At 37.7% G+C, this 15954-nt stretch overlaps 1 protein-coding gene across 1 annotated transcript; it reads right to left on the reverse strand.

Moving 5' to 3' along the window:
* Positions 1–12644: 12644 nt before the first annotated feature.
* Positions 12645–14662, reverse strand: LOC149247845 (uncharacterized). Its single transcript, XM_089445974.1, has 2 exons — positions 14322–14662; positions 12645–13572 (listed from the first exon to the last, which is right to left on the reverse strand). The coding sequence occupies exons 1-2, from the start codon at positions 14660–14662 to the stop codon at positions 12717–12719; spliced, it is 1197 nt and encodes a 398-aa protein (XP_089302100.1). The 3' UTR covers positions 12645–12716.
* Positions 14663–15954: the final 1292 nt, after the last annotated feature.

Genomic DNA, 15954 nt, shown 5'->3' on the forward strand with positions numbered 1-15954 from the left:
TAATGTTTACACTTTTTCACACTCTGAACTAATGCATACAATTCCTTATCATATGTAGGATAGTTAACTACTGCAGGATTAAAAATCTCAGAATGATAACATATGGGTTTACCGTTCTGTGTCAACACTACTCCCATGGCATAGTCACTGGCATCAGTTTGGATCTCAAATGGTCTTTGTAGATCTAGCAGTGCTAGTACAGGTGTTGTACTAATTTTTCCTTTCAAGGTGTCGAAGGCTTTCTACTGTTTGCCTCCCCACTGAAACACCTTGTTCAATCCTGTCAAAGCATGTAAGGGAGCTGCAATCGAGGAAAAATTTGAAATGAACTTCCTCCAATATTGTGCTGCTCCTAAGAAGCTTCTCACTTCTGTAGCAGACTTGGGTTTAGGCCAGTTTACAATGACTACCACTTTAGAGGGATCTATTTTCAATTCACCTTCCCCTACTATATGACCCAAATAATTTAGAGAGGTTTTGCCAAATTCACATTTGGAGAGTTTAACATAAAGTTTTTCTCTTTTGAAAACATCTAATGTCTGCTTAACATGCTTTAAATGTTCTTCCCACGTTTTACTAAAAATTAGAATTTCATACAGATACACAATGACAAAATCATCAAGAAAAGGTCTGAGTACATCATTCATTAATCTCATGAAAGTAGCAGGGGAATTGGTCAAGCCAAAATGCATAACCAGCCATTCATACAATCCCTACTTTGTTTTGAAAGCAGTCTTCCATGCATATTGCTCTGCAACTTTGACCTGATGGTATCCACTGTGCAAATCCAGGTTGGTGAAATAAACAGCTTCCTTCAATTGATCTAAAAGATCATCTATGCGAGGAAGGGGATAACGATTTTTTATCGTTATTTTATTCAGTTCTCGATAATCAATGCACATTCTCCACGAGCCATCTTTCTTTCTCACCAAAACGATTGGTGACCCACATGGTGATGTGCTAGGCCTGATGAACCCTTTCTCGAGCAACTCCTGCACCTGCTTCTTGATTTCAACATTCTCTAAAGCAGATAACCTGTACATCCCAATGTTAGGCAAAGGAACATCTTGCTGCAAAATAATATCATGTACTATTCCCTTTTTGGGTGGCAGACCTTGAGGTTCTTGAAACAAGACATCATACTCTGAAACAATCTTTTCTATATCAGCTTGCTGATCAGAATTACAACCCTCAAATACATTGGTTTTATCAGTTTTCTTTTCCTTTACAACCATTAGTAAGAACTGTTTGCATGAATTTATCATTCTTTTCATCTGTCCTGAGTTTATGAGAGTATAATTATTCTTGAGCTTATGAGCTCTTACAAAGTATTCGATTCCATCTTTAACAAGTAGATACTTGTTCTCAGCTCTATAGAAAATAGCCTTTCTATCATACAAGTAAGGACTTCCTAAAACAATTCCACATATATCCAAAGGAATTACATCTAACTCGACCTCATCTACAAATGCCGACCCAAAAGAAAACTTGAGTTTACACTGTCTAGTCACTTGTAGTTGTGCTTTATCATTCAACCATCCTAATGGGTATGGTTTCTTATGAGGTGTAATTGTTAATCCCAATTTCTTTACGATTGCTTCAGAAATCAGATTTACTTGTGAGCCACTATCAAACAAAGTATCAATCTTTTGATATTTGGAAACAACTCGAATATGGACAAGCTCACGCCTTTTTCTCTCATGTTTTTCATCAATGACAGATTGAGCAGAATTACTAGTAGATGCTTCAAAGTTCTTACCTTGTATACCTGTGGCTGTTATGATTGTTTCATCTCCCGAGTCTGATCCCAAATCCTTCTAAATAGTTGCAACAGTCTTCTTCTTCTTGCCCTCGGACTTCTTAGGTCTTAGCTCTAGACACAGAATCCAATAGTGCTCATCATCATGCCCCTCCTTTTTACAGTGGGTGCATGAGGCTTTTCCTTTCTGTGTAGTGTTATCCTTCTTTGCTTTCCACTTCTGCTTTCTTTTCTCCTTGCTCTTGCTTACAGTGGGTTGGGATGGTCCCCCAACTTCCGGATTTCCATTCTTTCCTCTAGCTTCTAGATGAGTAGCTTGTACAAATACCTCATCTATACTAGTGGGATTAAACATGAGGATGGTATGCCTCATGTAGCTGTGTAGACCACCAATGTACTTCAAAAGAGTTTCTGGTGAGTCTAATGAAATACCTAACATCAATGCTCTCTTTCGGAACTCTTGAGTATACCATTGTACACTTTTCCCTTTCAACTGCCGAAGAGTTTGCCAGCTCATCATGGCTTTTTGCATGTAGGCCAATGGATAGAACTACTTTTTGATTGCAGTAATAAATTCACTCCAGATAGAGATGGTCTTACCATGCTTCCTCATATCAGCTTGGGTTCTGCCTTCCCATCAAACCAAGGTAGTGCCCCCTAGGCGAAGGCTTGCTAGCTGAATCTTGCTCTTGTCTGAGTCTATATTTTGTACTTTGCAATACACATCAATTTGTCTTATCCAATTGTCCAACTTTTCAGCATTTAGCTCTCCATCATATATAGGTAAATCAAATTTAACATCTAACTTAATCAAAGATGCTTTCTTATTATGCACAGGGCTGCTAAGAGGTGTAGGGAAGCTTTCTTCTTTCCCCTTTCCTTTGGAGTGGTCATAGGAATGAGATTCATCTTCTTGTTTATCTTGCTTAGAGCCTGATGAATCTTCACCCTTATGCTTTCTAAAGTCCCTATACATTTCTTCCACCATGGACTTTATAGCTAGGAAACTTTCTATGAATTGAGAGTCTGGCCCTACAGAACCTTATTTTGACATTGTCTTTCAAGAAAAAACTCTCCAAATTTCAGGATTAGTTTCCACCAATGCTCCTTCTCCTAATTTGAGCTTTGATCTAGTGAGCATTCATAGCTAAACCAACACAAGCTTGTCTAACCTTACAGCCTAGAGCTCTGATACCACTTGATTTGATAACCACCCTATGAGTGACCTCAGTGAAGATTTATTAAACAAAAGGTATTATAGACCCATGTGATAGTGTGTGTTCTGTGTTATTGAAACAACGGATCGATCAGATTTCGAATACACAGAAAATAAATGGAAAGACAACAGAGAAATACAGTAAGCAATACAAAGACACAAATAATTTTTAATAAGGATTTCACCCTATTCTCTAAGGCTACATCTCCGGTCCAGCTTCAGTGGTGGCCTTGTTTTATTGTGTCTTTCAGTAGAGAAATTACAATGCAGGGACTCGATATGAGTTCTCTTGAAGCAGATTTTGCTTGGCAGGGTTGTTCTTGGATTCCCCAAGCCACTTGGAGTACACAGACTCTTGTTCTTCCTACCAGTTCTGTGACCCTCGGTCTACAATGGAAAGAGCCAACTATGATGCTCAATCCGGACAAATTCCTCTATGGGAAGGCTTGATTCTTCAAGCTCTTTGGTGCTCAATGCTGCCTATGGTCAGTTCAACCCTCTGTCTCCTCTACTTGGCTTTACTACTCTTTGTGCTCAGTCCTCCTCTCAGGGTTCAGTGTTCACTGTCTCTCTTGGTCGCTTGGACTCTTCGTTCTGAATCTCTCTTCGCATCCCTATTCACTATCTCTATTCATGGCTTTAGCCATTCAACCTCCACGCCGTTCGGTTCCTCTCCCACCTGCGTCGATTCCCCTGTCGCCTATGTGCTTGGAATTCCCTGTTTGGCGTCAGCATGAACACTCGAGAAGTAGCCACGTGTCCTCACTGGAACAACGCCAACCTGTTCATTGATTCGTTTCTTTCTCCACCGTGGCGGTCAACAGATTCCAAATCCTTGTAAATCGCGGCTTAATCCCCTATCAATTCCGCTCTGTCTATCAGACGCAATCTCAGCCATCCGATCTGGGCTCCTCAAGATCCAACGTCATTCGCATGCCGAGCATGGTTGACTTGCTCAACCGATAACGCACGATCGCGACAGTTTTTCTCTCACCTCCGCTGCCACTCATCGATCGCTGAGGGTGCTTGCTTCATTTTCTTCAAAACCGCTTACCGTTCAAGGGCGCCCCGATCAATACCGCCAGTTTCCAGGGTGCGGGTCCCACCTTCGTACTTTAGCGCCTTTACCTTTTTCCGCCAGTGGTCCTCTGGTTCCCCCACGCGACCAAGTGTTTAACGCTCCTCCTTTTCAGCCTTGTTTGCCCAGCAATGCGCGATACGCGCATAGAAAATCAGCTCCTTTTCCCGATCCGGGGCTCCCAGGGGCTATTTTGACCTCCTGCGCAGTCTCCATGGGCCTCCGTTAGTGCGCTTTGACTGAGGTCCTCATCGTTCTATGCCGGCTGCCATGGCCACTGGTTCAGGGTGTTTTCGATTGCTGTTTTGGATTCTTCAAGGATTTGTTTCATCCCGATATAGTCATGGTCTTATGACAGTCGTTTATGGATCCGATTTGGATCAAATCATCAAATCAATCCTAGAACCAGTTTGCAACCAAGTCATAGAGCCAGCTTGTGGTTAGACGGCAAAGCAAGTAAGCAAACACAAGCTATAAAGCGAAAGATAAAACTTGATGGAAGTACAAGTACTTGGGCAGTGTAAGACAAGATGCTAGGAATTTAGTAGGGAGGCTCCAAAACGAAGCGAAGGAAAAAAATGGAGGGTGGTTATAGCCACTACAATAGGTAGGTAAATAAAATTAATAAAATATTTCATGAATATCCAAATTAATAATAAAATATTTCACCCTTACCTAAATTAATAATAAAATATTTAACGGATACCCAAATTAAACAATTTAAAGGACATGTACCTATTTTTAAATGTAAAGGATTTTGATTGGTTTCCATATTATGACATGGAAATTACGTGAAAATTTCATGGGCACTTTTAGGCTAAAATTTCCTCTAATTTTTCTATTCCTATTTGATTGATTTCCCTAGATGCGTTGATTTCATTATAGTAGAGTTGATTTCTATTTTGATTTTGTTAAACATACACATGGCAGTAACAGAATATTAAATATAAGTAGGAGATTACCACTATTATTTGACAATGATATACATTTATAGTACATTCGTGTGACCGTTGGGTTCCACATCCCAAGGTCTCTTGGAATCTCATGGTTGTTCACATTCTACACTAACCCATAGAGGATTAGGTGTCCAACATTCCCCCACTTAATCCAAAGGGTTATGTATGAGTCCAAGAAGAGAGTTGTAATACAAAATGTGAAAAAATTCATGGCAGCACTAGGCTGAATGTGCTCTCTGAAATGTTGGTATAAAGGGAGGTGGTTTAAGGATGACCACCAACACTAGAATGCTTAGTGTAGTTCCCAGAACTCTTCCATGTTTGGCATGAAGCTCAGGTCTTCTGCTAGAGGAAGTGATCCTGATGTTTTGAAGAGGGAAACCTTCAATCATGAAAGGGAGGTCTCACCCCGCATAAAAGGGATAAACTCAACCTGAAAGGGGAGATCTCAACCTGTGATGGTTTAAGGATTACCAACAACTTTGGAATGCTTAATGCAATTCCTGGAACTCTTCCAAAACTTGCAAGACGCTGAAATATTCTGCTAGAGGAAGTGTCCCCAATTATTTAAAGAGGTATCACCAACTGATGGCATGCTCAGGGGCATCATTGTCTCTGGATACAACTCTGAATATGGTATGGCAAGTTGTGGCTCAGGCTCGCTTGATGTGGCTTTGAAGCTTGTAAATGACCATAATTCCCCCCCATATCAGATACAAGGTGAGATGATGGAGAAAACTCAACTGCAAGACTGTTCAATACTCTAGAGCAAGTTTTGACATATGACTGGAATATCTTCTTGGTTGTTGATGCCCATTACCAAGAAGCAATCCATCCAAGATGAATCTCTGTTCTTGCAAGAGGTTTGTTTCTGAAGCATCTGTTTGAAGAATGACTGGTTTTATGACAGTGCTTACATGGATTAAGATCAAAATAGTGATCTTTCATATGGCCAACTTGGTCACAGTGTTGGTATTTCACAATCTATTGCTATGGAAGAGGGGCAGAATCTGGAATAGCTGGAGGTGAACTGTCATGAAGGAATCCAACACTCTGAAACTGAATGGGATTTGAGTAGTCTGGAATGTGAAAGGACATGTCCTTGCCATATCCAAGACCAGTTCTGTGCTTGTTGTGGACAAGCTCTTCCCAAGGTTTGATGACCAACTTGGGAAGTGCAAGTTGAATTCCTGCTTTTGCATGCAAATCTGTTGTTGCATTAGTCACTGAATCTGAATTATTGACTTGCTATTTATGGGAGTCTGTTTCATTGTTCTAAATAGAAACAGGTTTAGAATGACGACTCCATTGTTGTAATTCTGCTTGTTGTAGCTGAGATTCAAGCTGCAAAAATTCAATTTTGTCTTATGCATTTTGCAGACATATTTTAATGTCGAAAAGATTGTCCTTGGTGATGTTTACCATCTCATCTATAGTGGAATGTATCAAAGTATTTAATCAACCTAATACATCACCAATTAGAACCATTTTTACTTACAACAAAAGAGTATTGAAGTAGCTCTTCTTTTTTGGTAAGCTAGAAAAATAGAAATTAATAGAGTGGTTTGGATAATAGTCTCTAGATTGTCAAAATCTGTAGCAATGTCCCTTAAAAGGGACCAAACAACCATACAACTTGTTTGCAGTTATCTTCAAAATAACTCAAAAAACAATGTTGGAATAAAGCTTCAATATTCAACCTTTTCTTTTTGCTTCTGGATTGTGCTGAACTCTTAAATGTATTGCATGGAAGAGTAGGCTTACAAGTTCACTGAGTAGTTGTTTTACAATATGTCGCGGAGCAACAACAAGATGTGAATCACACACAGACTCTTTTCTGGACTAAGAATAATTTCGTGGATTTATACCATGGCTGGATCCACCAAGAAGCGCAAGGGAAATAGTGAAGAAGGCAAGGCTAAGAAGCTATCGCCATACTTCAATTTCTGCAACCTCAATAGAAAAAGGTCAAGTAATCGCACCCTAACATCCCCGCAACAAAAGCTCTCTCTCAGCTATGGAAATCCCTCACAGATGCACAGAAGGCATAATACAATCAACCTCATCCTCATCTGGAGCCCTCAAAAGAGGATAAGCAGTTACAACGACAACAAGAGTAGGAATCTCATTTAGTCAGAGCAGATTCCCCACAAAATGGCGATACCCAGAAGAGAATGAAGATGAAGAGGCCACGAAGGAGGGAAATGAAAATTCAAATGCAAATGCGCCAACGTTTCCTCTAGCTTGATTGAAGCGAATTATAAAGTTACTTAATGAACGTCTCTATCCAACATTATGAGAGCGATTATGAGGTCTTAGCGGAACTTGATGAGCACTTCCTTTCGGCGTCCGAGAGCGATTATGATGTGATACCTAAATTAGTTAATAGATAAATATGCCAAAGGATCATGAGCAGTCCAATAACTTTGTTTCACGCAAGGCTGGGTGTTCCACCAACAATGACTTTGATATCAATCTTTTGTCCTATTCATCTTATGCGAGTCTATCTGCTCTCCACGCTGCTATGAAGTTGTTCCGCGGTGTTTCTGATTCTCCAGACTCAGGGAGCCGTTTTTGTAAGAGAATTTAGTTCATCATGGGAAAGGAGAAAACCCATATCGCGTGTAATTGAATGCTTTGAAGGCAAATTTAGTTCATCATGGGAATTAACAAGCGTGTGATTGAACACTTTGAGAAAGAAGTTTCTGAGACGAACAAGAGGTCATTCAAGTATGCTTGGGTTTTTGACGAACTCAAGGCTGAATGTAAACATGGTATCACAATTGATATTGCACTATGGAAGTTTGAGACAACTAAATACTACTGCACTGTGATTGATGCCCCTGGCCATCATAATTTTATCAAGAACATGATTACTGGAACATCTCAGGTTGACTGTGCAGTTTTAAGCAGATTATTACAGAGAAACGACTGAGTGAAACGATTGAGCACATATAGAATTACAGGACAGAAATGGCACAAATAACGCTGAGTGAAGGAGTGTTTCTTTGTGTAGCAATGAAATAAGAGAATATATGGACCAGAACGTCACTGGTGCGCACAATCACCTAGCATTTATTGAGCTCGATTATAGGTGCGATCATCATCCCGGAGGCAAGTTATTGAAATGGGAAATCGATGCTGATGTTTGTATTTTCTCTGGTGTCCAATATCATTTTATTCCTGCCATTCCGGCCAGCTCTAACACTTATCTCGATGTTCTAGATCCCACTCAGGACACCTTTCAACAGATCATTGCAAAGCCGGAAAGGGTCCTTAGTGTGAAACTGCGTGGAAGCACTGGAAATAAATACACTGGAGTTGTTGCTAAGCAAAAAGATTCGATATGAGAAGATTGGCACAAAAGCACTAGTAGATAGATAAAGAGGTAGTTTTGACAACCTTTAATTAGGTGTGGATGGTAGTGCCAAGCGCCCAAGCTAAAATTGTGGGAGCTGAGATGACAAAGTCACCGAAAGTAACGTTCACAACCATTCATTTCTTGATGGCTTTCCCAAAATTTACGCTAAGTATGAGCATGGCAGTTATATATATTAAAACCGCAGTTGTTAAACAAGAGAGTGGGAGCGGAGGTATGGGCAGCGTGGTATATGCACGCAACGTGGTAAGTGGTAATACCACTCAACACTCAGGCCCTAGCGTTAAGAGCAGCGCTCAAAGCGTATTATGGCAGTTAACAGAATTCAAGGTATGTGACGCTAGGGTTACCCCCGCTTATACCCATAGTATGCATATAAATGCATAAATACATTGTCCTAGGTATTTAACTCTCAAAGGAGTCAAATCTTAAAACCATACATGGTTAAGGTCTCTTTTAGTCTCACTCCGAATGGTTCATAGACTTAACAAAGTCTAAAAATTCATCCACTTTTTCCTTTATAATTGGAACTTAATCACTTCGCTAAAACCTCCTATCGGGACTTTTAAACTCTTCACAACCTTTCTAAACCCTTCGTTAACCCTTAAACCCACATATATAACATTTACCTTCCTTAACTTTGGTTACATATGGTTTTAACACATAAACCTCTCATCGATGTTATTTTCCCTTTTAGCCCATTTACAAATGAAATACTCCCAAAACATACCTTCCCACCTTGTACAACCTCTGCACACTTCCTGAGATTAAATTTATCGCAATCGGGATATTGTTTCTTCTGGGGTCACATTACATATGTGCCTCATCGCATCCGATATGCGATAACACAATATCGAACTTCAAACCCATTTAACTGTGCCATATAACTCCATCAGGTCCACAACTTCCAACCATTCCTGAAGCACTCCTCCTTTTCGCCGATCTCTGATTAAAGCAGGACCGTAGATCTGGCTTCCCATCCAACGGTTGCGATTAAATCGCTATCGCTATCACCATAGTTAAAGGGGCATTCCAACCTCGTTCTAATAGCTCCGATTAAATCTTGACCGTTAATCTGGCGATCGATCCAATGGTCGAGATCCTTCCCCATTCCAAAGGTCACTTGATGGTCTTCTGCCGTTGATCTACACTTAGTAGATCCAACACTTTACATTTGTTTCAGGTTGACAACATGCAAGGGTTGTAACCGCCCGATAAAGTGGTTTCTCCTCACCACATTTGTGCTACGTGTTGAATGGTGAGTGGAATTGGAAGGCTAACCTTCAATACCATTTACCACATCTTTGCCGCTCAAAATACCACTTAAGGTTATAAGCCCACCTTCCTTTGTTAAAGTTCGCCGATTGCGATATTACAACGCTACTTCATGCGACATGATTTGGATCGTTGATCTATAAGATCCAATGGTTGTTGTATACTAACACTTAACTTCTCCACTCGCCCCTTTCTTTATATATGTACACTATCTCTTCAGCGTTTTCTTTATGGTTTGGGGTTCTTCAAGTTTCTTCAAGGGTTCCACCACTCAAGTTCCTTTGAGCTTTACTCCGCTAATACTCAAATCGCTGCCTCTCCAGAGCATATTCTGATCCTCCAGCTGGATTCAAAGATCCCTTATGATTCCTCTGAATCATTATCTCCTCTACGTATTTCCACAAAACTCTTCCTGCAACCTCTGTTACAGAATACGCAATTAATATGTAATTCAATCATTCAATATTCACTCACACACTTACACAGTTTCCGAATGAACTTCTATATATATATAAACATGAACAACTGATTACAATTGAGACTTTTCTGTCTCTCATAGGCATGTTCTTCAATATTGTGGCCTCTGTTTCGAGCTCTGCCCGTAAGCTTACCTTTATGCCAGAAAGTTCTATTGAACTAATCCTGGTTCGACTCCTAAATCCTTTGAACTGACTCCTAAATTCTTTGTCCACTTCTACTTCAATTAATTCCTACAAGCTCTCTCTCGTCCCTCGAATCATGAAACTGTTTTAAGGGTCCTAATTGACTTTAGACTCTTTTGTCATTATTGTCGACTCATGTTCTCATTTATTTGAAAGCATTTACAAACATCTCACATTATCTAATTAAATCACTTAAAAGCCTAAATATTACATTAACTTGAGACTTAGGAAACTAATTTCCCTAAAACACATTACCCACTATGTCTACTTAATTTCAATGGTTTTCTCTTGGGTTGAATGCTCCTGCATCAGTATGGTATAACGTTCAACTCTCGACCAACTCATTCAACAACAGAGATTTGACAGAGATGGCAATCTAGAACAGAGGTACAAGACTAACATGTATAGAAAGGCCACAAAAAAACAAGCTCACATAAACAAGTGGCTCATACTTGAGCAGGGTAGGAGATCACCTGCTCTGATACCATGTTAAACACACACATGGCAACAACAGAATATTAAAGATAAGTAGGGGAGTACTACTATTATATGACAATGATATACATTTATAGTACATTTGTGTGACCATTGGATTCCACATCTTAAGGTCTCTTGGACTCTCATGGTTGTTCACATTCTACACCAACCCATAGAGGATTAGGTGTCCAACAGATTTTAATGCTTGCACCAGTTGCATTGATTTCAATGTGCATGTTGATTTTTGATTTGGTGTAATAATTTCAAAGTAAATAGATTAATAGTGTGCATTGATTTCTGTGTTACAACAATTCAACCATAAATAAAAGTCTTGAATTTTCATCTTAAATAAAATGTTTACTTACCTTAAATGCCTTCTTCTTGAAAATGTAAATTGTTTGTAATTGTCTACATTCTTACTATTCCCATTTTTCCATCATTCAACATTGATAATCACTTTTCATTCAAACTAGACAATATAAAACAAATACTATTGAAACTTACCTCGGATTTTACATTCCATAAGTCACAATGATTGAATTTGGAGAACACTATTATTAATATTGGAGAGAGACAAAGTCTGTTGTTTACTACAATAGCTCGATTTAAAAATTTGAATGGTCTACAATTTCAACCGCCCTTTTCATATGATCTATATAAAAACTATGACAAAATTAATAAGGGTGACAATAAGAACAATAGAAGAGAATAGTTTGAGATTGGTCACAATGAAGACTATTTCTAATTTACTACATTCCTATTATTCCCCTTTTCTATCATTCAACACTGTTACATTGTCACTTTGCATTTAAAATTTTAATTTCAACATTTCTCATAATTCAAGTTATTAAAAATCGTCATCTCAACACACAGAGGGAATTGAGTAAATTTATAATTAAAATGACCATTCATATTTAGCATATTTAAAATGATTATGCTCAACAAATTTTCCATGGTCGCACATGACTGAAGCCAACCTAGATCCATCTCAACACCGGATCTTTAAAGCGCTGAGAAGGATCCAATCTCTCGAGGTCCAAACATTTCCTCAAGTTTTTCACTCAAAAAGAAGTTTTCACCTTGAGAGATTTGATCCTTCTCGGCACTTAATAGATTCGGGGTCAAGATGGAGGTAGGTTTGTTTATTACTTTTAATTAATCCAACATATAAATGTTAAATGTTACACATTTACACCTACTCACTGACATTGACATTAGATTAAATTTGTTCAATGTTAAATATTTATACTTGTAAAACTTAAATATTTATACTTGTAAAAATTCTAGCTCAACAACACAAAATATTTTCACACCATAATTTTGACAAACAACATTTTTATTTAATTCGTTCCCTAAACTGTATCATAAACACTTTCTTGCAATAGCACAAACCATCCCCTAAACCTCAACAAAGTCAATTAAGCTAGCTATTTTACCACCTTCATTTCTATAAAATTTTCAAAATATTTCAAATAGACTACAGTAAAATTACCCTCACATATTTCTCCAAAATATTTCAACTCTAAAATCAAAGTACCCTCACATATTTTCTTGTCCCTTTACATTATGATGACATTTTATTCACTCAACCTGAAACATAGATAAACAAATTTCAATTCCAAAACTAAATATTCCAAATATCAAAGATGTATAGCAGAAAATACAAAATGGCCCACATGAAGCCTTAAGTGAACTTCAATCTACAGAATTCCTATTGGAACCGTTTACATTCTGTATATTGATTGGACCAGCTATAGGATGTCAAGACACACAGCCCTTTTGAAAAATCCACACTCCAGTACATGTAAAGTCAAATGAATGCAAGATACATCGAATAGTGCAGAGCAAAGAATAGACAAAACACACAAAGCTACATAGTTTCTTCAGTTATTACTTCTCAACTTTGATGTATTTTTATCCCCACTTCCCTTCTACTTGGTCGCAATCTCTAAATGAATAAGTCAAAACAATACTTCCATCCATTCTTTTCAGCACATATCTCTCCACTACAACATAACACACAAACTTTGTTGCAATCCCTGTGATGCTGAATGATTTTTTTACCCTCACATCTCTGTCTTTTACTTCTGATAGTTCCCTACCTTGATCTGCCCTCATTTTTGCAATAATGGGCCAGCTTAGTCTCACCCCTTTCAGTTTTTCCTTTTCCTGCAGTGGTCCTTTAATCCAAACACTCCCATCATCATCCCTACTTTCTTGGACTGCCTGTGTTCCAAATAGCAATGCTTCTTCTACCCTTACTGTACTCTGCACAACTATATCTTCCCCTCCAGTACCAACTTCAGTACTGTAAATCTCCTCCCAAAACTTCTCTAGCTCCATCTTGTACAAGGGAGTCTCCATCAGCTGAATTTTGGGATCCCCAAATCTGTTTCCCAGCTCTTTGATGAAGATAAAGGGGCAATACCATTCGCCAACTGTAACAATGGGTGATCTTTTCTCTGAGATTGAAAAATTGAAAGGGGGCAATTGAGCCCTCAAGGAAGCATTCTGGCCTCCAATATGTGCAAGTTTGCCATGTTGACCACGCAAAGCTTTGGGCACAGCTGACCAACCCTTCATGCGGAGAAGATGTGGAGGGAAACCATCAGAAGCTACGCAATTTGAAGTGAACCCGCATCTCTTTCGGTTTATCTGGATCTGTTGATATCGATTGTTGGGTTCCAGAGGTCTGGGACGAATGCCTTTGACACATCTACAGCAACAGAAATTAATCATGTCTTCCTCTGTGGAGCAAGTTTCCACCATGCTGCGCTCACACATAAAAATGCTAATTAGTCATCCTTGTTTAAAAAAATATATATCATAATTAATTACCAAACTACCTAAAGAAAACTACAGATTCATATGGCATTCTGTGTAGTTAAACTTGTTAAAAGATTTACAAAGTAGCAGAGATAGAAATGAAACCAATTGAAAACATGCTTGCACGTTAATTCTTTTTGTTTTAAAGATACTTAGCAATTTATTAAAATATTTAATTAATCAATCAGGTTTAAAAATATATTTTTCAAATTAACTTTGAACAACCAACTCTAACCAGACACATATATATATTTTTTTGTGACTAGGCTGAGGTTAAGTAGTTTATTAGAAGGAAGAAACTGATCCATCACAATAAGCTCTTTATCATCAAGAGTGTTTTTTTGTGACTAGGCTGAGGTTAAGTAGTTTATTAGAAGGAAGAAACTGATCCATTCATAATAAACTGTTTATCATCAAGAGTGTGTGTTCCATAAGTCTAGATGTATTTTGCGAAATTTAATTTTTTCATATGACTTCCATCCTCAACTCTTCCCCAATATAAATTTCATCCTCAATTCTTCCCCATAAAACTTAAACCTGTAATTTGATAGTAAACCTAAACAAACCAACTAACCTGCACCTAAACTGGAGATATTATTCTTTAACAAAGACAGATTTCAAATGATTTCTCTGTTGTGAGAAAAACGGAGTTGAACACCATGATTTCATAAAACTTCATTCAAATACCCTCACCCTTTGTGCCTGCCTTCAGCTCGGACAGCATAGTAGCAATTGGAGGAGAGGGGTTGACCCAGAACAGGAATAAAATATGCTTTTTCACATTCGACATAGACACCCGTGCCGTAGTTGTGAGTGTAAAATATTTTCCAGCATTTGTCTTGGGAAAACGGCATTTCTCGCAGGCAGTTACAGCATCCCCAACAACAGGCACCCTGTTCCTCCTCCTCGCCTCCATCTTCGTCTTGTTGTAAGACAAGGTAAGCAGAGTAAGGGCCTTCCGGTGGTGGGAATAGAACCCCGGTCTCCTGGTTATTCTCGTTCCTTGCAGCAGCTGCTTGCTTGTAGGCCGCCATTGATATTGTGGTATACATCTCTATCTATATATACACAATGTAAGAAGAATAATGAAGACGACGATGCAGAGAATTTGAGATTCAGGAGAAGGCCGTAAACATATTCGTACCAAACTATCCATATCCATGAGCCCTTTTATAGTAAAATATTCCCAGAATTTCTGAACTAATAAGGAGGGCATTTTTTCAGGCATTGAATTGTTCATGTTTGAAGTCAATGAACAAATAGCGTTGCAACTAAGTGTTAAATATATGGGCAGATTACAGAAGAAGCGCAGTTTCGATGGATAACGTATATGGCAGACATTTGACCCAACTCGAGATTATCTGAAGAGATGGTCAGAAGACATTTTAAAAGAGAAAATGGATCGTGTGATGTTTATCATGCACTAATTAACATATAACGCTGACGTGTCCGCATTTTGAGTTGATATTGTAATACGTTGATGTCTGGATTGAATCATAGATGGATAGCCCGCTAATTAGGCCTTCCAGGTTCTTTTCTCGTGTGAACAGATGTAGATCAGCGAATCTCTATACCGGAACTGTCGTTGGTCAAATTGCAAATTAAATCTATTTTAATAGATAAACGGTTTCTCACACTCAATTTTAATTTTTTTAATAAAAATACTTGATTGCTACGAAAGCAAGCCGTAAACTTTTATTTTACTTAGAAATGTTTTATAATCACAAAAATTTGTTATAATCATAAGCCTAAGTTTTTAATTATCCAATTCAAATGCGATGTTGAATTTATTTATCAAATAACTAAAAATTATACTCTTATCTCGAATTTCAAAATAATAAAACAGGTCAAATCTCGAAACAATTAGAAAATATCATTACAAAATTAGGAATGAGAAGAATCACTTCAAATATTTAATTATCTTTCACATATTTAGGTATTTTAAATTTGGCTAAAACAGTTTAACTGATAAATGTTTTGATTTTTTTGATATCGATTTTTTTAGTTCATTTCTATTAAATTGTGCAAGAGCGTTCTTAAAATTGTAAATTTTAAGTTTTAATTATCTAATTTATAGAATCCAAACTTAAAGAAGCTTCGTCTCAAAATAATTAATTCTAACTCTAAACTATTTGAACTAACCACGGAAACTTTTATTTAAAATTTTTATATCTATCTAACATAAATAATAAAAAATATTATTTATATTTTTTTTTCATTTATTTAAATTTTCACTAAAAATTTTTAGAATTAATTTTTTTTTAATAATAAAAAATATAATTAAAAAAAAAATCCATATTTTATTTGTTTTCCTTTCTTAAAATTC

This window comes from Pinus tabuliformis, chromosome 7 (assembly GCF_031772625.1).
Source record: "Pinus tabuliformis cultivar Carrire ecotype Pingquan chromosome 7, CPIR1, whole genome shotgun sequence".
Taxonomy (NCBI): domain Eukaryota; kingdom Viridiplantae; phylum Streptophyta; class Pinopsida; order Pinales; family Pinaceae; genus Pinus; species Pinus tabuliformis.